This window comes from Microcaecilia unicolor, chromosome 1 (genome assembly GCF_901765095.1).
Source record: "Microcaecilia unicolor chromosome 1, aMicUni1.1, whole genome shotgun sequence".
Taxonomy (NCBI): domain Eukaryota; kingdom Metazoa; phylum Chordata; class Amphibia; order Gymnophiona; family Siphonopidae; genus Microcaecilia; species Microcaecilia unicolor.
In genome coordinates, this window is record NC_044031.1 from 164,692,618 (window position 1) to 164,719,861 (window position 27,244).

General features: G+C 42.2%; 1 protein-coding gene across 9 annotated transcripts in view; it reads left to right on the top strand.

Moving 5' to 3' along the window:
* Window positions 1-27,244, top strand: part of MPP6 (membrane palmitoylated protein 6) — a 251,026-nt gene that overhangs the window by 96,499 nt on the left and 127,283 nt on the right. For all 9 annotated transcript variants that reach the window (XM_030201982.1, XM_030202000.1, XM_030201991.1 and 6 more), the window contains one exon: window positions 21,999-22,151. In XM_030201982.1, coding sequence (XP_030057842.1) covers window positions 21,999-22,151 — 153 coding nt within the window. The remainder of the gene's footprint in view (window positions 1-21,998; window positions 22,152-27,244) is intronic.

A 27,244-nucleotide genomic window follows, 5' to 3' on the forward strand; every position in this document is an offset into this window, starting at 1 on the left:
GTCCGGTCCCATGGCTTTGTCCACCTTTAGCTTTCCAAGTTGTTGATACACACTCTCTTCCATGAACGGTGCTATATCCATTCCATTCTCAGGTGTACTTTTGCCAGTCCCTCGCGGTCCTTCTCCAGGATTTTCTTCAGTGAAAACCGAACAAAAGTATCTATTTAGCAAATTGGCTTTTTCTTCATCATTATCTACATAGCGGTTCGCTGTATCTTTTAGTCTCACAATTCCCTTTTTAGTCCTTCTTCTTTCACTAATATACCTGAAGAAATTTTTGTCGCCCCTCCTTACATTTCTAGCCATTTGTTCTTCTGCTTGCGCCTTCGCCAGACGTACCTCTCTCTTGGCTTCTTTCCAAAAACTAGTTCAATGAGGATTACAATAACAAAATAACCGAATACATTTGGTTGAAACAGCCAGCCACTTAAATATAATGCTCAAGAGCAGATAAGGAACACCTATAAATAGGAACCCATAAAGGAACGTGAGGAGTTTTCACCCTTCGGGTGGGATAGGATGAGTAATGCAGGTTATTCTTCGCCAATAAGAAATCCAGAAAGAAGAGTCCAATCAGGGAAAGGTAAACTAAGATGTAGAGCTTTAAAGCACCATATTCCATGGATAGAGGAGGAGGAGAGGACGATTCCAGTGGAAACGTGAGATGCTGTGGGACATTGAGGGGGAAGAAGAAGAACTAATGGATACCACTGAATAGGCTAGCCAAGAGGACAGAGATTGAACCTTTTTGAAACTTAAGTGAGTTTTTTTTTTGTTTGTTTATTTTTCTTTTGAAGGAAGGGCAGTAGGGAGGTAACTGGCTGAAGCAGCAAGCGGGTAGTGGCCTTTCCTTTTCCCTGCTTGTTCTCCCTAGGCAGGAAAAGGGTTTCAAAAAAAGGAAACTTGGACTGTGATTTAAATTTTGTCACCCTTTTGTTTTGAAAGTGACTAGGCTGAAGGAAGCTCTGGATGTTTTGTTTTTTTTGTTTGAATCCAAAGGTATGTGGTTGAAAACTGTTTGAGAAGAGATATTACTGAATTTGCATAAGTTGGGAGTGCACCTAATTTGCTTATTTGTCATTCTATTGAACTGTTCTATTGAAAAGGCGTGTGGGAATTTTGCAATTTTTGTTTCCATTTGGTAAGGACATTAAGGAGAACTCTAAGGAAATGCTGAGAGTAATAATTGTTTTGTTTGTTTTGTTTCTCTTCACCCTGACTATGTGAGTGGCCAGGAAGATAGACCTGAAATCCCTGGTGAACCATTATGGGATGACTTCTTGGTGGTGGAATAGATTCCCATGGGCTAAGAAGGCCTTCCTTCTCTCCCACAAAAGATGTTTAAAAGGAAGAGTAATCTTCCCAGCATAGAACCTATTCCTTCTCTTTTTCCCACCTGACATGTTAAAAACAGTCCCTTTGCCAGTGCCCTTCAATTTAGTCACGTCAGGTGTTAGGAAGTGGGAGGACATTCATTCATTCTAACCAAGAGAGTGGGAGCCATAACATAATTTATATTGAAAATGGATAAAACCAAGATGGAAAAAGGTGTTGCAAAGTATGCCACTGCCATTCAAACCATGAGCGTGTGAACTATAACATTATCACAGGAGAGGTGAGCCATAAAAATTCAATCAATGCTTAAAATCAGTATGTAAAGCTGTCAAAAGGTATTTAAAAGGGCGTGACACATTGTAATGTAATGGAAGACGTCAAGCTTGCACATCAAAATAATAGTAAAGCACCGCTCAGAATGAGTACATTAAGCTATCAGGACATACAGTGGTGGAAATAAGTATTTGATCCCTTGCTGATTTTGTAAGTTTGCCCACTGACAAAGACATGAGCAGCCCATAATTGAAGGGTAGGTTATTGGTAACAGTGAGAGATAGCACATCACAAATTAAATCCGGAAAATCACATTGTGGAAAGTATATGAATTTATTTGCATTCTGCAGAGGGAAATAAGTATTTAATCCCTCTGGCAAACAAGACCTAATACTTGGTGGCAAAACCCTTGTTGGCAAGCACAGCGGTCAGACGTCTTCTGTAGTTGATGATGAGGTTTGCACACATGTCAGGAGGAATTTTGGTCCACTCCTCTTTGCAGATCATCTCTAAATCATTAAGAGTTCTGGGCTGTCGCTTGGCAACTCGCAGCTTCAGCTCCCTCCATAAGTTTTCAATGGGATTAAGGTCTGGTGACTGGCTAGGCCACTCCATGACCTTAATGTGCTTCTTCCTGAGCCACTCCTTTGTTGCCTTGGCTGTATGTTTTGGGTCATTGTCGTGCTGGAAGACCCAGCCACGACCCATTTTTAAGGCCCTGGCGGAGGGAAGGAGGTTGTCACTCAGAATTGTACGGTACATGGCCCCATCCATTCTCCCATTGATGCGGTGAAGTAGTCCTGTGCCCTTAGCAGAGAAACACCCCCAAAACATAACATTTCCACCTCCATGCTTGACAGTGGGGACGGTGTTCTTTGGGTCATAGGCAGCATTTCTCTTCCTCCAAACACGGCGAGTTGAGTTCATGCCAAAGAGCTCAATTTTTGTCTCATCTGACCACAGCACCTTCTCCCAATCACTCTCGGCATCATCCAGGTGTTCACTGGCAAACTTCAGACGGGCCGTCACATGTGCCTTCCGGAGCAGGGGGACCTTGCGGGCACTGCAGGATTGCAATCCGTTATGTCGTAATGTGTTACCAATGGTTTTCGTGGTGACAGTGGTCCCAGCTGCCTTGAGATCATTGACAAGTTCCCCCCTTGTAGTTGTAGGCTGATTTCTAACCTTCCTCATGATCAAGGATACCCCACGAGGTGAGATTTTGTGTGGAGCCCCAGATCTTTGTCGATTGACAGTCATTTTGTACTTCTTCCATTTTCTTACTATGGCACCAACAGTTGTCTCCTTCTCGCCCAGCGTCTTACTGATGGTTTTGTAGCCCATTCCAGCCTTGTGCAGGTGTATGATCTTGTCCCTGACATCCTTAGACAGCTCCTTGCTCTTGGCCATTTTGTAGAGGTTAGAGTCTGACTGATTCACTGAGTCTGTGGACAGGTGTCTTTCATACAGGTGACCATTGCCGACAGCTGTCTGTCATGCAGGTAACGAGTTGATTTGGAGCATCTACCTGGTCTGTAGGGGCCAGATCTCTTACTGGTTGGTGGGGGATCAAATACTTATTTCCCTCTGCAGAATGCAAATAAATTCATATACTTTCCACAATGTGATTTTCCGGATTTAATTTGTGATGTGCTATCTCTCACTGTTACCAATAACCTACCCTTCAATTATGGGCTGCTCATGTCTTTGTCAGTGGGCAAACTTACAAAATCAGCAAGGGATCAAATACTTATTTCCACCACTGTACTTGCAAGAACAAATTAAGGACGTATTTATCATCCAAAGGAACTTAAATTGCATATAGCAATTGTCTAAATGAAGGTCTGTGATACTGCCAGAGTGATCGGAAGTAAAACGCTGTAATAATATATCAAAACACTCAGGGCCCCTTTTACTAAGCCGCATAAGCGTCTACACGCGCCAAAATGAACTTACCGACCAACTACTGCGTGCCTCTTGCGGTAATTTCATTTTTGACATGCATCCGAAAAATGTGTTTTATTTTCAGACGCGTGCCAAGTGGCATCTGATGTGTGTAGGTCGTTACTGCGCAGATTCTTTACCGCTAGGTCTATGGCTGGCGGTAAGGTCAGACACCTAAAATGGACGCTCGGCAATTTTGATTTTGCAGCACGTACATTTTTGTCAAAAATTTTAAAAAGGCATTTTTGCTACACGTGCTGAAAAATATTTCTGCACACGCCCAAAACCCACGCCTACACTACTGCAAGCCACTTTTTACCGCAGCTAAGTAAAAGGACCTCTTAGAACGCAACATGTAAAAACCATGCTTTTAAAAGGTACATATATAATAAAATTGCATAAAATGATACATATAGTCATTAGAAATGACAGTTATATAAAAGGACAGTGTGACAAAAAGAATGTTGGACCCAGAAAAAAGGTGCCAAACTGTATGGTAAAAAGATGCCGACAGCACTAGGTGGAGGAGAAAGTGTTGTATGCTATTAAGAAATATACCTCAGAGAGCATGCACTGTCGTGGAAACAAACGGCAAGAAGAACTGTCAAGGAAAGACATCGCTGGAAAAGCTACTTACCGAATAAACTGCCAGTGACAAACTCTGTGGGGTCTGTTCATGTACAAAAAAGAGGAAGTGACACAAGCGTTGTATATTTATTTATTTGTTGCATTTGTATCCCATATTTTCCCACCTATTTGCAGGCTCAATGTGGCTTACATAGTACCGTGATGGCGATCGCCAATTCCGGTAAGAGAAATACAGAGTGGTCTAGTGTTGATGTTCATAGATGACAGAGTAATCTATGTAGAAAAGAGGAATTGACACAAGCGTTGTATATTTAAAGGACGTCTATTACATATGCATGAGTATCTAATGAATATGGAGAGACAACATGGAGAGAAAATGTAGTTTGGCTTCCTATTCAGTCTGTATTTTGGAAGGCTGTCGATGAACCAATGCTACATGAAAATGAATGGAAAAAGGCAGTGTAGCCATTGTATATGTATTATAAATGAAATGAATAGTAAAGAAATATCGATGATAAAGACAGTACATAAGGGTGGAAATATGACAAAAATATATAGTATAAAACTATTGTCAGTACAAACTCCTGAGTTACTGTGAGTGAGAGATAAAGGGAAAAAAAAGTATGAATGCAACTAAAAACATTTTATGTCTATTATTGTATATTACCAATTGTATATGGATGGATGAGATAAACTGTAAATAAATGAAATATGTCTATTATCAAATTCATATAGATAGATAAAACAAAACATAATAAACTTGTAATCCAGTAAAAAACCTTAAACAGAACCCAAACATTGCAGATCATTTGTCTGCAGATATCATTATGAAGTACTACTACTACTATTTAGCATTTCTATAGCGCTACAAGGCGTACGCTGCACTGCACAAACATAGAAGAAAGACAGTCCCTGCTCAAAGAGCTTACAATCTAATAGACAAAAAATAAAGTAATCAAATCAATGTGTACAGGAAGGAGGAGAGGAGGGTAGGTGGAGGCGAGTGGTTACAAGTGGTTATGAGTCAAAAGCAATGTTAAAGAGGTGGGCTTTCAGTCTAGATTTAAAGGTGGCCAAGGATGGGGCAAGACGTATGGGCTCAGGAAGTTTATTCCAGGCGTAGGGTGCAGCGAGAAAGAAGGCGCGAAGTCTGGAGTTCGCAGTAGTGGAGAAGGGAACAGATAAGAAGGATTTATCCATGGAGCGGAGTGCACGGGAAGGGGTGTAGGGAAGGATGAGTGTGGAGAGATACTGGGGAGCAGCAGAGTGAGTACATTTATAGGTTAGTAGAAGAAGTTTGAACAGGATGCGAAAACGGATAGGGAGCCAGTGAAGCGACTTGAGGAGAGGGGTAGTATGAGTAAAGCGACCCTGGCGGAAGACGAGACGGGCAGCAGAGTATTGAACCGATTGGAGAGGGGAGAGGTGACTAAGTGGGAGGCCAGCAAGAAGCAGATTGCAGTAGTCTAAACGAGAGGTGACAAGAGTGTGGATGAGGGTTTTGGTAGAGTGCTCGGAAAAAAAGGGGCGGATTTTACGGATGTTGTAAAGAAAGAAACGACAGGTCTTGGCAGTCTGCTGGATATGAGCAGAGAAGGAGAGAGAAGAGTCAAAAATGACCCCAAGGTTTCTAGCTGAGGAGACAGAATGAGAGAGCCATCAACAGAAATAGAAAACGGGGGGAGTGGGGAGGTGGGTTTGGGGGGAAAAATGAGAAGCTCGGTTTTGGTCATGTTTAATTTCAGGTGGCGTTGAGACATCCAGACAGCAAAGTCAGACAAGCACGCTGAAACTTTGGTTTGGATGCAAGGTGAGATATCAGAGGTAGAAAGGTAGATTTGGGAGTCATCAGCATAGAGATGGTAGGAAAAGCCATGGGATGAGATTAATGAACCAAGGGAAGAAGTGTAGATAGAAAAGAGGAGGGGACCAAGAATAGAACCCTGAGGTACGCCGATAGGCAGAGGGATAGAAGTAGAAGAGGATCCACCAGAGTGAACACTAAAGGTGTGGAGGGAGAGGTCGGAAGAGAACCAGGAAAGGACAGAGCCCTGGAATCCAAGTGAGGACAGGGTATCGAGAAGTATGCTGTGATCAACAGTGTCAATAGCAGCGGAAATAATTGCGACACATAAATCATACATTTACAAATAATAAAACGGCATAAGTGTGACTATGAAAAATGCGTACATTGAATAGACATTGCATGCATCAAGAATAATTGAGCAAATACAATTGTATTAGTGTTGAATATATAAAATGAATATATAATGCTTATAGCAGAAGCTAAACAAGCACAGTATTGATATGAATACGTGACATGGTCAGTTATGTAAGGAAAATTGTAATGTATGACCAATAACACGAATTTCTAAAAAAGGGGGAGTCTAAATGGGTACACAAATTTATATGAGAAACAAATGTTTATGTTTTCAAAGAAAATGTATCAGCTCTAAAGAAGCATTTAAACCATGTGGACTTACTGAGTTCAGATAAAAAATTACTCACTGTTCCTCTCTAAGTAGTTCTCGAAATCACCTCCTCTGCATGACATTTTAAAGACCTTGAAAACCACAAATTTTAAGTCAGCAATGCAGTGGTTCTTGTCAAGCCAATGTACTAGTGGAGCACTGAGAACTTGACAGCTAATGCAACTCCTGTGTTCAATCACGTTTAGTTTTTCCAACATATATCATAGGGCAGGGACATGTAATGATATAGATGATTCTACAGGTATAATAGTCGGAGCTGTGGTCCAGCTTGTATTCCATGTGGGTAAGTGGATGATGAAACACCATACTGGTTTGTACATGTTGACAGACACTAGAACGTCCACATGGTCTATGTCCAAGTCTAAGGTCAAAAAATGGATCACATCTGACTTCAGGAAGTGCTGATGGAACTTTGGTGGTGTTATTCCTGGAGTAAGCAATCTCAAGGTCCTTGTTTTTAAAGCACTCGTGTCCTTCCAAAATGTGCTAATGTTTCCTGATAGTTTTCTGTATTTGACTAGCTAAATGGGAATATCTCAGGGTGCATACCAAATCAGGTCTTTTCTTCTCATCCAGTGCTTCCAAAAGTTCACTCCGAGCCTTGAGGCTTGCCTTAGCGTAGCCCTCTTCTATATGTTTATATGTTCAAAAACCTTTGTTTCATGATCGATGACTGTGCTTCAAATTTTTCAAATTCTGTGCATATCTTTTTCAGTCTTCAAAACTAACTGTTGGGAAGATTGCGTTTAAGTGATGAGTTGTGGAAACTGGTGAATTCTAAGAATGCATTTCTATCAGTACTCTTCCAGTGTAATGTTGTCACAAAACCGTACTCCTTTTTCTGGATGAGAAGGTCTAGGAAACAAATGTGATGTTCATCAAAATTCAATTTAAATTTTAGGTAAGGGTCTCTCTCATTAAGCCAAATAAAAAATTCTTCCAGGAGATTCTTGTCACCACGGCAGAGCAAAAAGACATCATCAATATATTTCTTGTAAAAAATTATATTACATGAAAATTGATGCTCTTTTAGAAAAATATTTTCAAAATTTGCCACATATACATTTGCGATGTCGAGAGCCATGGCTGCTCCCATCAGTGTACCGCAGATTTGGAGATAAAACTGGCCCAAAAAACAGAAATCATTTTTAGTCAAAGCTATGGTTGCAAGTGTAATGATAAACCAATTTGGAATGCGTAAATGAGATGTTCTGTTTTGTAAAGATTTTTCTATTATTTGTATTGCCTGTAGTTGGAGAATATTGATATAGAGGGAGTCTGTCTAACGTCACCAATATGACATCTGTAAGATCACCCTCAAAATTTTCGAGCAAATTGATCATATGACCAGAATCTCTCACAAAAGATTCTATAGATATCATTGAGTGAAGAAAAAAAATCTACGAAAACAGATAGTGGCTCTAGGTTCGATTCATTCCCTTATACAATGGGCCTTCCTGGAGGCTGGGTTAAAGATTTGTGTACTTTGGGTAAAGTATGGTTGGATGTTTAACAGGAAGTCTTTTTCTTTTGGAGTCAAGGAGCCCCTTGATGATGCAAGAGAGATAACTTCCTCTATATCTTGTTGAATAGTAGTAGTGGGATCTGTATCAAGAACTGTATAATAGCATCTGTCATCTAGTTGTCTTCTAATCTCGGCGACACATATTCTGTCCTATTTTGAACAACAGTCCCCCCCCCCCCCCCCCCCCCCGGCGTTGTCCTCAGGTTTAATGACGGTAGAATGATTGGTGGACATAATACAGATAGCTGCATTTTCCTCCTTGGACAGGTTATAAAATCTTGTTTTTTTCTTTTTCTTTAAGCAAGCAATATCTTGTTGAATGCATTCCATAAAAGTATGAATAAGTGGATCTGTCTGTCCTGGAGGTATCCATTTCGAAGTTCTTCTGACAATCGAAAGAGTGTTTGGGGTATCATTTTTCGTGAAGGTCTGGAATTATTTATTATTTATTAATTACATTTGTACCCCACATTTTCCCACCTATTGGCAGGTTCAATGTGGCTTACAGTTGTCTAGAAGTGAATGGATAATAGGTTATATTGTTTAGAGGAGGATTACAATAATCTTAAGTGGATAGGTCATACTGTGGGTTACAGACATGTTTGAGTAGACAATTATCATGTTATAGGTCCATTTGGTTGGGTTAGTCTGGTTCAGTTATGTCCATTTCCGAGATTGTGGAGTTTAACCCGGTAGTTCGTCTGGCTACGTGGGGTCGTCGGAAAGGAATTTCCTAAATAAGTGAGCTTTCAGGTGTTTTCGGAAGGTTAGGTAATTGTTCAAGAATTTGAGGTCTTTCAGTAGTATGTTCCAGAGTTTGGTGCAGACGTATGAGAAGCTGGTTGTATAAGCAGACTTGTATTTTATACCATGGCATCTCGGGAAGTGGAGGGAAAGGTAGGACCTTGTGCCTTTGGTAGCATTTTGAATTGGTAGATCTATTAGGGTAGTCATGTGTTGTGGTCGGTGAGTCCTTGTGCCGTGCAGAGCACCGGCGAGTAGCCTGTGCTCAGCTGGTGGCCGAAGAATCCCAAAACTTCACCTATGACAACCGCTGTTCCCCGAGGGTTGAGCCCTCAGGTGCAGGTGCCACCAGGACTTACAGACGTGGCTGGGATCGGAGTCGGGCAGTGAGCAATCGGGCTGGTCAGGACACTGGCAGTGGTTGAGGCAGGCAGCAAGCAGAGAAGAATCCGAAGTCAGGCAGTGGTCAAGGCAGGCGGCGAGCAGAGAAGAGTCCGGAGTCGGGCAGTGGTCAAGGCAGGTGGTGAGCAGAGAAGAGAAGAGTCTGGTGTTCCAACAAATGTCAGGGCAGGCAGCAGACAGAGCGAAGTCAGGAAACCAGCAGGGGTCAGATCAGGTCAGGCAGCAAACAATAGTAGACAGAGTCGCAGGAGCTCAAGTAGTTCTACCAAAAGTAGAAGCCAAAGCAAAATGATGGCACTGTTCTGCTCTTAAGTAGGCCTCCCATCAGATGATCCCTACCCCAGCTGCTAGGCGAGGAATCTCATTGGGCACGCCCTCTCACATGAGCCACTCAAGATGGCTGTCTCTCAGATGAACCTCCCAAGATGGCTGCCCCTCAGGAACTGATACAGTTGAACCTCTGAAGATGGCCGCCGCCAGGACTAACAACGTAGGAGTGTAACAGTACCCCCTCCGGAAGACCCCCCCTCACCGGCTCGGTCCGGGTTTAACAGGATATTGGGTATGGAATTCTCTCACCAGTTCAGGAGCATGGACATTCTTAGCCGGTTCCCAAGAGTTATCCTGCGGTCCATAGTGCTTCCAGGACAGTAAATAAAAGAGTCTCTGACGCTTAGAGTCCAGGATCTCCTCCACTTCGTACTCTGGATCTGGTTCAGCTTTTGGTAATGTGTCCTTCTTAGGTTCTGGATGCCATTTGAAAAGCATTGTACTTGGCAGTGGGTACAAAGGATAAGCCTTTATGGGCAACCTTATATTCCACATCTGAGAGGGATTAATGTGATAAATTATACATAGGGATGTCTATTGCCAACTGTTTTTGCACTGCTGTTGTGGTTGTAATATGACATCGGAGGCCTGCCTGGAATTTTCCTGGGATGTCCTCTCCCTCTCCTCCTGTAATAGGGTTGATGCCAAGATGGTCTCCTGGGTTGTTGTACTCTATTCTGGTTCATGATGGATTGATGTGGATCCCTTATCTTGTACCTTTTAAAAGCATGCTTTTTACATGTTGCGCTCTGAGTCTTTTGATATATTATTACATCGTTTTAATTCCATTCAGTCCGGCTGTATCACAGACCTTCGTTTAGACAATTGCTGTATTCGATTGAAGTTCCTTTGGATGGTAAGTACGTCCTTCATTTGTTCTTGCAAGTATGTCCTGATAGCTTAATGTACTCATTCTGAGCGGTGCTTTACTACTACTACTACTACTACTTAACATTTCTAGAGCGCTACTAGGGTTACGTAGCGCTGTACAATTTAACAAAGAGAGACAGTCCCTGCTCAAAGAGCTTACAATCTAATAGACAAGTGAACGGTCGGTCTGATCGGGGCAGTCAAATTGGGGCAGTCTGGATTCACTGAACGGTAAGGGTTAGGTGCCGAACGCAGCATTGAAGAGGTGGGCTTTAAGCAAAGACTTGAAGATGGGCAGGGAGGGGGCTTGGCGTAAGGGTTCAGGAAGGTTGTTCCAAGCATAGGGTGAGGCGAGGCAGAATGAGCGGAGCCTGGAGTTGGCGGTGGTGGAGAAGGGTACTGAGAGGAGGGATTTATCCTGTGAACGGAGGTTACGGGCGGGAACGTAAGGGGAGATGAGGGTAGAGAGGTAGTGAGGGGCAGCAGACTGAGTGCATTTGTAGGTAAGAAGGAGAAGCTTGAATTGAATGCGGTATCTGATCGGAAGCCAGTGAAGTGACCTGAGGAGAGGGGTGATATGAGTATATCGGTTCTGGCGGAATATGAGACGTGCAGCAGAGTTCTGAACAGACTGAAGGGGGGATAGATGGCTAAGTGGGAGGCCGGTGAGGAGTAAGTTGCAGTAGTCCAGGCGAGAGGTAATGAGAGCGTGGACGAGAGTTCGGGTGGTGATCTACATGCTTGACGTCTTTCATTACATTACAATGTGTCACACCCTTTTAAATACCTTTTGACAGCTTTACATACTGATTTTAAGCATTGATTGAATTTTTATGGCTCACCTGTCCCGTGAGAATGTTATGGTTCACGCTCTTATATGGTTTGAATGGCAGCGGCATACTTTGCAACACCTTTTCCATCTTGGTTTCATCCATTTTCAGTATAAAGTATGTTATGGCTCCCGCTGTCTTGGTTAGAATGACTGTGGTATATTTTGCAACCCTTTCTTATATTTTGGTCTTATCCGCTTTTAAAATAAAATAAATTTTACCCAAAAGATTGATGATTTTAAGGAATATATTTTTTTACATATACACCCCATACATTCAGTTTTTATTTCTACGGCATTCATCATTATATACACATTATAGTTTATCATGGCAATAATGTTTTTCTAATCATTGGGTTTATTTTAAGTTTTGTCTGTCTCAGTACTAGCAATACACAAAACCTTAGCCTTCCACATATACCAAAAATAATTTTTATACTCTGCTGCACTTACATCTACATTAATCATGCCTATCCCTTTAAGTTTTTATGTCAGAAGACTTATTCATGATTATTATTGACATACTAGTAAAAAAAGGCCCGTTTCTGACACAAATGAAACGGGCGCTAGCAAGGTTTTCCTCGGAGTGTGTACGTTTGGGAGAGTGTATGTGAGAGTGACTGAGAGTCAGAGTGAAAGTGTGAGTGTGTGTGAGAGAGAGAGTGAGTCTGGGTGTGAGTGTGTTTGTGAGAGAGTGTGTGCAAGTGTGTATGTGAGACACAGTGTGAGAGAGAGTGTGTGTGTGTGGGCGAGAGAGAGAGTGTGTGTGAGACACAGATTCTCTGTGAGAGTGAGTGTATGAGACCAAGCGAGTGTGTGAGTGACTGTGTGGCACATAGAGAGTGAATGTGATACAGTGTGAGACAGAGTGGGTGAGAGTGAGAGTCAGAAAGACATTGTATATGAGAGAGAGAGTGTGAGCCCTGCCCTCCCAATCCATGCCCATCTGTCCCCTGGCCCCTCCATTCATCCTTTTCCAGCAATTCCCCTCTCTCCCTGAGCCCTGCCCTCCCAATCCATGCCCATCCATGCTCCTCTGTCACCTGTCCCCTCCATTCATCCCTATCCAGCAATTCCCCTCTCTCCCTGAGCCCTGCCCTGCAATCCATATCCATCCATGCCCATCTGTCCCCTCCATTCATCCCTACCCAGCAATTCCCCTCTCCCTGAGCCCTGCCCTCCCAATCCATGCCCATCCATGCTCCTCTGTCACCTGCCCCCTCCATTCATCCCTATCCAGCAATTCCCCTCTCTCCCTGAGCCCTGCCCTGCAATCCATATCCATCCATGCCCATCTGTCCCCTCCATTCATCCCTATCCAGCAATTCCCCTCTCTCCCTGAGCCCTGCCCTCCCAATCCATGCCCATCCATGCTCCTCTGTCCCCTGCCCCCTCCATTCATCCCTTTCCAGCAATTCCCCTCTCTCCCTGAGCCCTGCCCTCCCAATCCATGCCCATCCATGTTCCTCTGTCACCTGCCCCCTCCATTCATCCCTATCCAGCAATTCCCCTCTCTCCCTGAGCCCTGCCCTGCAATCCATATCCATCCATGCTCCTCTGTCACCTGGCCCCTCCATTCATCCTTATCCAGCAATTCCCCTCTCTCCTTGAGCCCTGCCCTGCAATCCATATCCATCCATGCCCATCTGTCCCCTGCCCCCTCCATTCATCCCTTTCCAGCAATTCCCCTCTCTCCCTGAGCCCTGCCCTCCCAATCCATGCTCATCCATGCTCCTCTGTCCCCTACCGCCTCCATTCATCCTTTTCCAGCAAGTCCCCTCTCTCCCTTCCATGACCCCCCTCGCATCCATGCTCCTCTCTCTTCCATGTCCCAGCCTGGCCCGCCCTCTTCTCCCCCTCCCCCTTCGCATCCATGCCCCCCCCCCCCCCTTCAACTTTACTGGCCACCCTCTTCTCTCCCCCCAACATCCCTTTTTTTTTTTTCTTCTTTTTAAATTTACCTCCGTGGCGGTTCCGGCAGCGAAGCGTCAGGGAAGGAGGCGGCGCTCCCGACGTCTAGCCTTCCCTTCGCTGTGTTCCGCCTTCTTCTGACGTCATCCTTGACGGCAGAAGAAGGCGGAACACAGCGAAGGGAAGGCTAGAGACGTCGGGAGTGCCGCCTCCTTCCCTGACGCTGCGCTGCCGGAAATGTTTGTTTTTTTTCCCGCCCTCGACGTCATGACGTTTGACGTGAGGGCGGGGCAGAGACGGCTGGCTGGCTTGAAGGCTTCACACCATGAATCCACGAACCCTTCAGCCTGGGAGTGACGTCAGATGGCTTCAGAACGTTGTCCTCAGAACGTTGAGGGTGCGTTTTATTATATTAGATGTCTTTTGTTTTAATTGTTTATACGTTTTAGATTGTTTAGTTTTACCATTGGTATCACATACATTTTTATGCATTTATATAGTGATTTGCTTTTATATATTTGTGAAATGTCTTTTGTACCTTTAGAATTATCCATGTGACCCCTGATGTAGGCGATACACCGAAACACGGACTGTGTCAGGTCCTTTAATATCTGTATCAATAAAGTGTTTCTCCATAACATCTCCAGTGATGGATTCGTCCCTTGTTCAGCCTCTACTTTTCCTGTTTGTTCTTTCTGATGTAGAGGTTTTCCCTGCTTGTGTTGTGACTCCACAACAGAGTAGTCATCAAACACACCTAAAGTTTCTGCTAAAAATGGTATCAACTTTTCAGATCAATCTGTTGGGTGTCCTACATTTTTCCTAATTCTCATAAGGGCGAACAAGCCCTGTACATGCTGGATTATAAGAGCTCTGGCTTATTATATGAGGGGCTGCGACACCTGAGCTGTATGATTGAATTTCGGCATTCTGCGTCCGTTTTATATGCACAGTTTGCCACTGGGACTCTTTTATAATACACAAATACCTCTAATTTGTGGAGTTTTTTCCAGGTAAGATGATGGTACACCTAACCCATGCCTTATAGCACCTTGAGGTGTGGGTGGGAGCGTTTGAGGGTCTAAGTTGCATCGGGTGCATTGGCAAAACAGTAGTATAATTGCAGCCACAGGGGCTGCGTGTTTGGATGTTATTATATGAAGAGACAGCCAAACAGCAGCAGCGATCCAAGACAGGACAAGCACAGCAAGAGTTTATCCAAGTGTTAACTTTAATGGAAGCAGGACCCAGCTTGGCCAAGTTTTTGGCAAAACCTTCATGAGGGGTCTACAAACAATAAATATAATAAAATCAATAAAAGTATAAACAAGATCATTGTTGAAATGAATTATATAAAATGAAAATAATAGTAAGAATGTAAACTTTATCACATAGGTTTTCACAATACATTCACAGATTCAAAGCATGTACTGCAATACCCTGTCAACATATAAAGAAAATCACATTAATATCATTATTACTGCCCATAATGTATAGCTTCAAATAAGATAAAAATCCTAATCATATAGAGCCTTTGTTTAAATAAAATTCTCAATAATAATGTTCATATTATGTGGCTCATAGGGTGAAAACAATGCTAAGCTTATGGACAATGACTTATTTTAACTTAACACACAAGTATATAATCCAGCAGATTAGCATAGTCCCAAAAATAGGCAAAGGAAGGACTCCAAAATAAAAATAAGAAGTCTTAATGCAGTTCGAGATAAAGCATCAGACCAAGGGATATAAAATAAATGTATAAATAATAAAAGTTCTCCATATGAAATAATTATATTACAAAAAGAGGAGGGGGCAATAATGGCACTATATCTATTTGCATATCTACATGAATTATTGAAACAATGACGTCACTTCGGTTGACTTTAAAAACAAACCAAAAAAGCAATTACTTGTATAAAAAGGTCATGGTATAGATGCTAAATAGGTTAAACAAACATATGTGTTCATTACTATGCATACCTGCTACAAAAATTAAACACATAGACGCCAAATATACTATATGGATATGAAAAGAACACATCTACATTGTCAGTTGATTGAACTTTAATACTTTTGGTCCTAACAGATGAGAATTAGATTAGGAGCTGCAATATTGGAATATATATTATAGTGGTACAGCCTAGCAGGATCACTAACTGGAGTAAAAGTACATCTGATTAGTGTGATGGTAAATGTCAGTTGCCCAATTCCACTTCCTTTTACTTGAATAAATATGTAGAGCTACAACATGGTTGCCCACTCATACCTTTACTTTTTGTTGCTGTGTGGAGAACATGTCTTAGAGATTAGGATAGAAGAAAATTTGTAGGATTATTGGTAAAAAAATCTGTTTAATTTTATTAAACAAAGCAAACATTAGTAGCTTGCTTATGAAGTCTAAACATTCCCTAAACAACAATTTATTTGCAGTATGGTGAGAAGCAAACAATAAAAGCATAAAATATATCAAATGATCTTAAGCCCTCAAGTTTAACTAAACAACTCACCAGTATACTTAGATACAGACAGCAGTCCAGTAGCGAGAGGGGTGTTACCTGGTCTTTTGCACTGAATGTCAAATGTATGATTATCTCCCAGTTAGTGAGAGGTCATATGTGTGACTTGCTGCAAACAACTGCTAGCTCTCAGAGAATGAGTTTGATATTTTAAGTTTAGCATAGTAGCCTTTGAAAGAGCTGAGGCAGAGAGGTTTATGGAGGGAGACTTACAGGGGCATAATATAGAGATTTCATTTTCATTCTGGCATCCACTGTGCAGCCTTGGAGGAGGGAGGTTACCTAAAAGGAGAACATCAACTTAGTGAAGCAGGAAGTGATCCTGTAGCCAGGACCTGCCCTCTAGGGAATGCAGTAATCTCTCACACCAAGAATGGTCTCCAGGGGCTTCTGCCCAGGAGGGATTATGATAGCCGTGTTGGTGATTCGATTATTAGGCATGTAGATAGCTGGGTGGCTGGTAGATGTGAGGATCATACAGTTACTTGCCTGCCTTGTGCAAAGGTAGCAGACCTCATAAGTTAACTAGGTAAGACTTTAGACAGTGTTGAGGAGGAACTAGCTGTCTTGGTACATATGGGTACCATCAACAAAGGAAAATGAGGGAGGGAGGTTCTAAAAGCCAAATAAAGATCTAGGTGTCATTGTGGATGATACATTGAAATCTCAGTTTGTAGCTGAAAAAACAAACGAAATATTAGGCATTTTTAGGAAAGAAAATAGAAACTAAAACAAAGAATATTATAGTGCCCCTGTTTCATTCCATGATGTGATCTCACCTTGAGTATTGTGTGCAATTTTGGTCACCACAGCTCAAGAGAGATAGCAAACTTAGTGAAGGTTCAAAGAAAGGTGGCCAAAATGATTAAGGCATATGATGATGAAAGGCTGAAGGAATTAGGAGTCTGCAGTTTGGAGAAGAGGAAGTTGATGAGGGGGTCTGTTAGAGGTCTACAGAATCCTGAGTGGGGTGGAATTGGTAAACACAAATTAACGGTTTACTGTTTTCCGAAAATTACAAAGACTAGGGGACTTTTCATGAACTTGCGGAGTACCGCAAGGATCACCACTATCGCCGATCCTCTTCAACCTTATGATGACCCCACTAGCAAAATTCTTAGCCACCCAAGGCCTCAACCCATTCATCTGTGCAGACGACGTCACTATATACATCCCTTTCAAACATGACATGACAGAAATCACCAAAGAAATCACGCTTAGCTTGAATACTATGAACTCGTGGGCAAATGCATTCCAACTAAAACTCAACACAGAAAAAACACACTGCCTCATCCTCTCATCCCAACACATGTACAAACCCACAAACTTAAACACCCCAGACTACACCCTCCCTATCGCTGATAGCCTGAAAATTCTCGGGGTCATAATCGACCGTAACCTGACACTCGAGAGCCAAGTGAACTGTACAACCAAGAAAATGTTCCACTCGATGTGGAAACTTAAACGCCTGAAACCATTTTTCCCGAGGGAAACTTTCCGCAACCTGGCACAATCAATGGTACTAAGCCACGTAGACTATTGTAAGGGAATTTATGTGGGATGCCAAGAGCAACTCTTAAAGAAGCTTCAGACTGCTCAAAACACAGCAGCCAGACATATTTGGTAAAACGCGATTCGAAAGTGCCAAACCCCTCTGGGAAAAGCTGCACTGGCTCCCAATCAGAGAGCGCATAGCTTTCAAAATCTGCACCCCGGTCCATAAAATTATCTGCGGCGAAGCCCCAGGATACATGACTGACCTCATTGATCTCCCAACCAGAAATGCAGTCAGACCTACAAGAACTTACTTAAATCTCCATTAACCAAGTTGCAAAGGACTCAAATATAAATCACTTTATGCATCCAGTTTCTCTTACATAAGTATACAATTGTGGAACGCACTACCAAAAACTGTGAAAACAACATATGACCACCTTAATTTCCGGAAAGCATTAAAGACCCACCTGTTCGAAAAGGCATACCCTATGGACCGAACTTAAGGGCCTAAATCTCTGCAGCATAACTTAAACATCAGTATACATCAGAAGCTATACCTTCTGATGTATACTATACAGCTCTTCTTCTCTACTATTCCTAACTGTTGTCTAGATCTATAAACCTTATAAGACTATAATATCAGCCTGTATTTGTTTCTATACCGGAGTTGGCGAATGCCTTCACGGTACTATGTAAGCCACATTGAGCCTGCAAATAGGTGGGAAAATGTGGGATACAAATGCAACAAATAAATAAATAAACTTATGTGGTAATACTTTTAAAACAAATATGAGAACAAATTTTTTTTTCACTCAATTCACAGAAAGGGTGGTCGATGCGTGGAATGGTCTCCCGGTGGGGGTCATGGAGACGAGGACTGTGTCAGAATTTAAAGCATGGGACAGACAAGTGGGATCTCTTAGGAAAAGGAGGCGTTAGTGATTATTGAGGATGGGCAGACTGGATGGGCCATTCAGCCCTTATCTGCCTCTGTTTCTATTAAGCTCTAGAATTTGTTGCTGGAGGATTTGATAAAAGAAGTTAGTTTAGCTGGGTTTTAAACAGGTTTGTACAAGTTTCCTGCATATAAAGTCCATAAACCTGGGTGTTGGTAGTATTAAATTTTAGTAACATAATAAGTGACGGCAGATAAAGACCTGTACGGTCCATCCAGTCTGCCCAACAAGATAAACTCATTTTACTTGATATGCGATACTTTATATATACCCGAGTTTGTCCTTGCCATTCTCAGGGCACAGACCATAGAAGTCTGCACAGCACTCTTCTTGTACTAAAAGTTCTGACGCTAACGTGGAAGCCCCTTAAAATTTACACTCAAGCCCATCCCTATCTATTCAGTCATGATCAGGGCGTAGACCGTAGAAGTCTGCCCAGCACCGGTTTCGCTTCCCAATTACCAGCGTTGCCACTCAATCTCTGCTAAGATTCCGTGGATCCATTCCTTCTAAACAGGATTCCTTTGAGTTTATCCCATGCATATTTGAATTCCATTACCGTTTCATCTCCACCACCTCTCGCAGGAGGGGCATGCCATGTATCAGTTAAGCTCTGGAACTCTCTGCCAGAGGATGTGGTAACAGCAGTTAGCGTATCTGGGTTTAAAAAAGGTTTGGACAAATTCCTGGAAGAAAAGTCCATAGTCTGCTATCGAGGCAGACACGGGAAGCAACTGCTTGCCCTGGGATTTGTAGTATAGAGTGTTGCCACGATTAGGGTTTCTGCCAGGTATTTGTGACCTGGCTTGGCCACTGTTTGTAAAACAGGATACTAGGCTATATGGACCATTAGTCTGTCCCAGTATGGCTACTCATTTTCTTATGTATGACAATGAGTTCATTAGTTTTTTAATGAGCATTCCGAGGGATACACAGCTTCAGTCCACAGCTCTTAAGAAGAAAATTTTATGGCTGCTCTGGAGCTGTCAGAAAAAAGAAGCAGGCAGCTGCAAAGGCTGCCTGCTTGCGCTCCGTTCTTCACCTCCCCCCTGTTGACCCCCCCCCCAAAAAAAAACAATTCCCTTGTGGCTTGGTGGACCCCAGACAAAATTCCCTGGTGGTCCAATGGACCCTGAACCCCCCACCCCCCTCCATGAAAAAATCCATTGGTGGTCCAGCGGACCATAGCCCCCAGCGCCCCATCAAATGACCCTGGTGGTCCAGTGACAGCCCCCCCCCCCCTCCGGTACCTTAAGAAAGGTTGGGCATAAGGGGCAGCAGTGACACCTCCTTCCTCGGGCCCAGCCTTGACCGGTGCATTCTGGGATGCACCGGACAAAGGCTGGGTTCTGCCTTTTTGAAAGTGGAGGGGCCTGAGGCGGGTGGTGTTGCTGCCACCCAAATTTTAGAGTATTGGAGTGGGAAGGGGTTACTAGACTACCAGGATCATTTGCTGGGGCGCGATACACTGGACCATCAATGGGGAAGGGGGGTGCAGGGTTCACTGAACCATCAGGGAACTTTGTCGGGGGTGGAGGGGGGGTCAGCAGGCAGTCCACTGGACTACCAGGGTTTTTTGTGCAAGCTATCAAATACAAACAGCGACTGATGCATGAAGGGGGATCCGAGCATCTCATTTGGAGTGGAGGAGTGGCCTAGTGGTTAGGGTGGTGAACTTTGGTCCTGGGGAACTGAGGAACTGAGTTCGATTCCCACTTCAGGCACAGGCAGCTCCTTGTGACTCTGGGCAAGTCACTTAACTCTCCATTGCCCCATGTAAGCCGCATTGAGCCTGCCATGAGTGGGAAAGCACGGGGTACAAATGTATCAGAAATAAAATAAAAAAAATTTTGCATGCTGTGGCGAAATAGTGGGTTTCTGAGCCTATGAACTGTATTATTTTGCTGATGACATGCATAGTTCTCCTGGTTGTTTAGCAGATGTGTTTCTCCTGGTTGGCCAGCAGATGGTGATTATCTTTTTTCCATCTGTTGTATGGTTCACTGTTTAATATTTTTCATGACAATAAACTTTCTTCACTTTATTACCTCTGCTTGTCTGAACTAAGAATCTTGGTGAGTTGTGGGTTGGGTCTGTGAATACTTTCTAGAAACTGTGGGACCTCTTGGAGTGTGGCCCCAGTATCCCAGAAATCACTGGGGAATAATTTGAGAGCAGGAGACTTGCCCAGAGGCAGTTGGGACCCAGTCGGTGGGAGGAGGGTGTAGGTGGACCAGAGCTATTTGGGAATCTGCTAGATCAGGGGTGGATAACCACGGCCCTCGAGGACCATAACCCAGTTGGAGTTTCACGATTTTTGCAATGAGTATTCATTAGATTGATTTGCATGTACTGCTTCCATTATATGCAAATTGATCTCATGCATATTTATTGTGGAAAGTTTGAAAACCTGACTGGGTTGTGGCCCTTGACGATCTTGGTTATCCATCTCTGTGTTAGATACTTATGACCTGGCTTGGCTACAGGAAGCAGGATTCTGGGCCAGTATGGCAATTCTTAAGTTCTTATGAAGAGACTGTATGGTTTGTTTAAGCATTTCTACAAGGACGCTTAATTGTCAACTATCCCTCTGTGCCTGTCTGGATTGTCCTAGATATTAAGAGCTAGTTGGAAATAGGGCACCCCTTAGCTTTGGGAGTCTCAACTTGTATGTCAAATTCATTCTTTTTGTCTGTAGAAAGCAAAGTTGCTTACGGGTGGCACTGCATTGGCAGCAGGATAAATCAGACATACGTACCCACCCACCTGACAGAGAAGTTAATTTTTCAACTCTGCAATAGACTGAGGCAGTGGTTCTGCAGGAAATCCTACATATGCTCAGAGAAACCTGAGAACCAGTGACTGCCATTGAATAATGTCACCCACTTTTATGTTTGATTTTATCTTGCTGTCTGTGGAACCCCCCTGTTACTGGTAAGTAACTTTGCTGTATGTTAGCCCAAAACACAGCAGCCAGGCTCATCTTCGGAAAACCAAGATATGAAAGGGTAAAACCACTACGAGAGAAACTACATTGGCTTCCACTTAAGGAACGCGTTACTTTTAAAGTTTGTACACTAGTCCATAAGATCATCTACGGCGAAGCCCCAGCGTACATGTCTGATCTAATAGACCTACCACCCAGAAACGCTAAAAGATCATCCCGAACACACCTAAACCTCCACTTCCCCACTTGCAAAGGCATGAAATACAAGACGCTGCACGCGTCAACCTTTTCCCACAAGAGCACGCAGGCTTGGAATACACTACCGCGCAACCTGAGAATGATTGACGATCAAGCTTCCTTCCGTAAACTACTAAAGACTCACCTGTTTGAACAAACTTACGGAAAGAGCCAACTCACATAGAGTCCATACTCACTATTCATCAATGCAATTTACATCCACTTTGATCCCTCATCCCGCACCCCAGTCTATCATACACTTATCCACGGAACTATGGACACCATATGTCTTTGTCTAACACTACCCTTTAGCTTCCCATTGTCCCCTTCCAATTATTTCTATGTTGATGTCCCATTGTCATATTCCTAATTTGATATTTGAATGTCTCGTATATCTTTGCACAATGTAATCCATAACCAAATTGTAACAAATGTATTTCTATTATTCATATCCTATTGTAAGCCACACTGAGCCCGCAAAAAGGTGGGAAAATGTGGGATACAAATGCAATAAATAAATTGATTTCTTCCATATTAAAAACCATGTTAATGATTTTGGCTATTCGTTGCATATTTAGTTACTGTTAAATGTATTACAGGCTCATGAACGACTGGAAGATACAAAACTAGAGGCTGTAAGTGAAAACAATGTGGAGTTAGTGAATGAAATACTTGAAGACATTGGCCCTTTAGTAAATGCAAATGAGAATATCGCAGAGCTGGTTGGCATACTTAAGGAGCCTCATTTTCAGGTAATATTTTCTGTTTGAGACATACAAAGTGTAGGCTATTTTTTCATGTTTTGGTTTCCAAAATAACCTGATACTATTTAAAGTTTAGGGGGGAAAAGCACATGCAAGGGAACATTTTTATTCCATTATTGACTCTTGTGCTCTAAAATGTATTTGGAAATCAGTTGATTTGAGAGAGATGAGTATATATTTTCAGTCTAGAAAATCATAACTAAAATCAGTTGATTTGAGAGAGATGAGTATATATTTTCAGTCTAGAAAATCATAACTAAAATGTAAATCAATTTGTGCTGCCAAAACAACTACTTTTCTACAAAGCAGTTTCCGTTTATTCACCCCAATCGATAAGTGGATACAGTACTGTAGTTGCTTTTCACTTCACAAACTTTCAAAATTTCAGAGTACTGAAATTTAGTACTGTGCCTCACCTAAGGTCCAGTTGGCTATAAGCTTTGAGTCAAACTTAACACTATCCCCACTTCTCAGTCTTAAGCAGTCAAGAGCTGGTACATTTTGGGGTTCCCTGCCATCCAACCCTATCGAGTCACCTTTTGTATAAACCCCTTCTTTAAAAAAAAAAAAAAAAGCTGTCAGTTTCTTTTGGGGCTTTTCAGAAGTTTCATCCATTAGCCTTTATTTTCTGTATGATGGATTCAACCTGTTTGCCACTCAGAACAATTCGGGGGGGGGGGGGGGGGGGGGGGGGGGTACTTTGATATTAAGAATTGCTTCAGGCTGATATACCCGAAGGCTGCAAGAAATGCCTACTGTTTGTCACCCTTATTTTAGGGTAACTAGAGAGCTATATGTTGGATCTGGAAGGCCTCCTCAGAATGGCCCTTTACTAAAGCTTAGTGTGTGGTAACAGAATTAGCATACACTAAATTCTAAGAAGCCCATAGGTATATAATGAGCTTCTTAGCACTTTGTATATGCTAATGTCCATTTTTATTTTTTTTTATTTTATTTACATTTGTATTCATGGCAGGCTCAATGTGGCAGGCAATGGAGGGTTAAGTGACTTGCCCAGAGTCACAAGGAGCTGCCTGTGCCGGGAATTGAACTCAGTTTCCCAGGACCAAAGTCCACCACCCTAACCACTAGGCCACTCCTCCACCCCAATTAGCGCACACTAAGCTTTAGTAAAAGGGCCCCCTAGAAAATATCTCACTCTGTCTGTTCTCTGTTCTGGCAGACGGTAGTACAGACCTACAAGAATACTCCTTCCCTTGACACATGAAATTTCTATCAATAATGATTCCAAGCTGCTGTTTCATGTAGTGTTTATTTTTTTTTACTCTGTTCCCTCTTTATATTATTTTTTTTATTGTTGCTTTACTTATATTACACAAGTAATAATTGTTACATGCAACACAGGGAAATAATACAAATTCAACATGTCTTCTTGTACAAAGAAAAAAGGAAAAAAAAACTTTTTAACTTCATTTTTGTTTCATATTTAACCCTTCCTTAGACCACAAACTTGGGGAGTGACCAAAGCATTTAAGGAAATCAAAGCGGAATACAATAAACAAGGAAAGGCCCAGTCCGCCCACTACGTTAAATCTTACAGCCTATTTAACAGATGTTAATTCCCCTGATACCCTCTTTAGGTCTATGAAAGCCTTAAGCTGATCTGGTACAAAAAAAAACATATTTGATTCCCAAATATTTAACTATGCATTTACAAGGGTAGGCTAAAAAGAAAGTAGCCCCCAACGATTTTGTTTCATCTCTCATATCTAAGAAACTTTTCCGTTTGTCTTGAGTAGCTCTTGTGACATCTGGGAATATCCTTAATTTTTGACCACAAAATTTTTGGTTAACATTCTTAAAGTATAACTTCAAAATGATATTTAAAGTCTTTTTCAAATACGAATGTGGCCCTCTTTGTTACTTCTGATAATGAGTCCTCCAAAATCAAGGAAATATTTCTTAAATCATCCAATTTCTCCTCTTCCTGGATCTGTTCCATTTCTTCATAAGAAGCTACTTGTCTCTTCTCTTCTTTTCCGGAAGAAAGTATATCTTATTTATAGGAGGAATATTTTGAGCTGAAATTTTCAATAAGCTATTCTTTTTTAATAATTCTAAAGGAAGAATTCCAACAGGCCTTGGGAAGTTCAATATCCTCATATTTAGACGTCTTATAATTTTCAATTTGTTTGATTTTTTGACGTATAAACGAATTATCTTTCATAACTGCTGAAACATTGTCCTTAAGAGACACAACATCAGTTTGATATTTTAGTACCTGATCATTGAAGTTCTGCTTTAATTTATCCATCGATTTGGAGAGCTGCTCCACCGTTGAAACTAATGTTGTTGTTTCCTCGGTTGATTCTTTAACAGAAAAGTTCAGTTTCTCAATTGCCTGCCAGAGGACATCAAGGGTTACCACCACGGGGAGGGTTCAATACACTCTTCTTATCTAAGGTCTCCACTTCCACTGCCGGCCGCCCTGATGAGGAGCTGCCACCACAGGGCCCAATTCCAGCACCTTCCGCGTTCTTGGGACCCGTCATCTCCACCCACAACTCGGCAGGACATGGTGGTATCTCGGCTTCTGGGGGGGGGGAGAATAATGTTGTTTCATGATCCAGGGGTGTCGAGGTTCCTCCCTCGGCACACACAATGGAACTTCCCCCAGTTATAGCCCTCCTAAACAGCCACACTCTTCTCAGCGTGTTGGCACCATCTTGGTCCTCTGTTCCCTCTTTAACATATAGCGCAATCTCCCCTCCAATTTGATCCCCTCTATCGTTGCGATATAATTTGTACCGTGTTAACACAGTGTCCCATTGATTGTCCTCCTTCCATCAAGACACTGAGATGCCTATTATATCTACCTCATCATTTGGTGCTATATACTCTCCCATCTTATTTTTTAGGCTTCTAGGATTTGTATACAGGCACTTCAAATTGTGTTTATTCCTTGCATCTACATGCTGCTTAGAAGTTGATGGGGATAATGTGCATCCTTTACCCTGTTTTCTCCTTAAACACACCTGGCTTTCTTTTACCATTGTTGAAACCTCTCTATTTGGATTCCCTAAATGTCCTATTTCAATAGTATCCTTCAAGGATATTCCACATCGAACCATGCGCTCTTGGGTGACTGTAGGCTCCCCCCCCCCCCCCCCCCCCCCCCATTTTAATTGAAAAGCTGCTCTATCTCCTTGTTGAGTGCACTGTTCTCTGAGCATTGGAGGGAATAGGAAATGGCTGCATTTACATCCTTTTGACTACACCACCATGCTATTTGTGCTGAACATGGGTGAACTCGTTTCCAGCAGTAAATGCCTCTGAGCATTGTGTGCAGGTTAATGCAGGAGCTAATGGCCTCTAGTGCCCGCATTTGCTTCTGAGCATCGGGCTGTCAGGTAGTTTTTTTTATTCAGCTTTGCAGTAGATACGTTTTGGAATTATACATACAACTGTTCTGATAGCACAGCAGTGAACATTTTAACGGCACTTCATAAGATTCTGTGACTCCTGAGGCAGGCGACCGTCATCAAAACACGTCTCCATGTCGAGTCTGTTCAGCTGTGGTGCTTTATTAATAAACCTCTTGTTATGGACTGCCCTTTTTGCTCCTTGTGGATTTGCCATTTTCCTGCCCTGCTTTAAAGAACATTCTGCATGAAGAGGACTAGGGAAGACTATTTCATAGCATAGGCACTAGACAGAAACACATTTGCTCTTATTTCTGGACTCCCAGCAAGTCCTCAGTGGTGAAGGAACTACCAGTTTACAGTCTGTGGCAGATCTCAATGCCCTACTGGCTATGTAAGGGAAAATCAAATCAGCAAGGTAGGCCAGACTCCTTTCATAGTGTATGCCCTATGTCAACATTAGCAGCTTAAAATGGAACCTAAAGTACATGAGAAGCCATTGGTAGTGTATAAAAAGAGGTAATCCTTTCCATGAAGCTTCCCCAATAAATGATGGATGTATTCTGTAATGTTTGCAATTTCTTCATGTTCATCCACCCCCTCATATACCACATTACCATAACATATGTGCGACATAAGTAGTGTAAGATGCTGCCCCACCCTTTTCTCATTCCCTTTCTATGTTTGTCAGTTAATGTGGGAATTAGCATCTTCTAAATGTCATTGTGCTGCGTTAACTAACAAAGTGTGCAGTGAGATTGTGTGCCAATTCCCTCGTTAATTGTATAATGCAGTTAATAAAAGACCCCCTGATTCATATCAAAAGTTGACAAGCTACGAGCCCATTTTTCTATACGATAAATAAGTTAGATGATGTGTCCATCTCAGATCTCTCTGGATCATGGCACTCATTTGATCCCCCATTTTTCAAGGCTCTCCATCACTTATGGCTCTCTAGACCCTATACCTTCAGATTGTCTTAATAGTCCTTCCCTGGGTCTGTCAGCCCACTTACACTCAATGATAGTAAAATGTTTTACAGAAGGAGGAGTTCCGAAAGCTCGTAAAGAGGTTCTGGTTAAACCCAAACTGAAGAAACCTTTACTCGACCATCTCTCTAAGTAACTGTCGTCCAGTTTCCAACCTTCCATTTTTAGCTACAATCGTTCTCTCACCTTGTATCAGTTCCCAGTAAATGGTCCAAGATATTTCTCAGTGTTCTTGGAGTTTTATGCACATTAGTTCATCATAAGACCTTATATATTTGGTCATTAGAGTAGAAGTTAGATTTTTTGAATCTGAGAATTCTTGCTGAATTGATATTACTCCTATACCATAAATGTTAACTGTATTCAGACTAACAGAAATCACATTTGTACCACAGCTTTTTTTGAGCATTGCTATCAGTCATTTGTTACAAATTTTGTTTGCCTGAGAAGCACTGAAATTTGTCAGCTACCGTTTTCTGTTCTTTCTTTATATGTTTTTCTTAACAAGACATTAATTGTTGTGTGTGCAGTTGTTTGGAATACTAATCACTGTCTCACCAATAATTGAGCTGGTTTAGTAAACTGCTGATAATTGATATCACTGTCATGAAAGACTTGTTTACCCTTTATATAAATTCTTGTGTGGTGAAGACCTCTATATTTAGGCCTCCATAAATAGTGCAAATGCTTTATAATGCTCATCAGACTG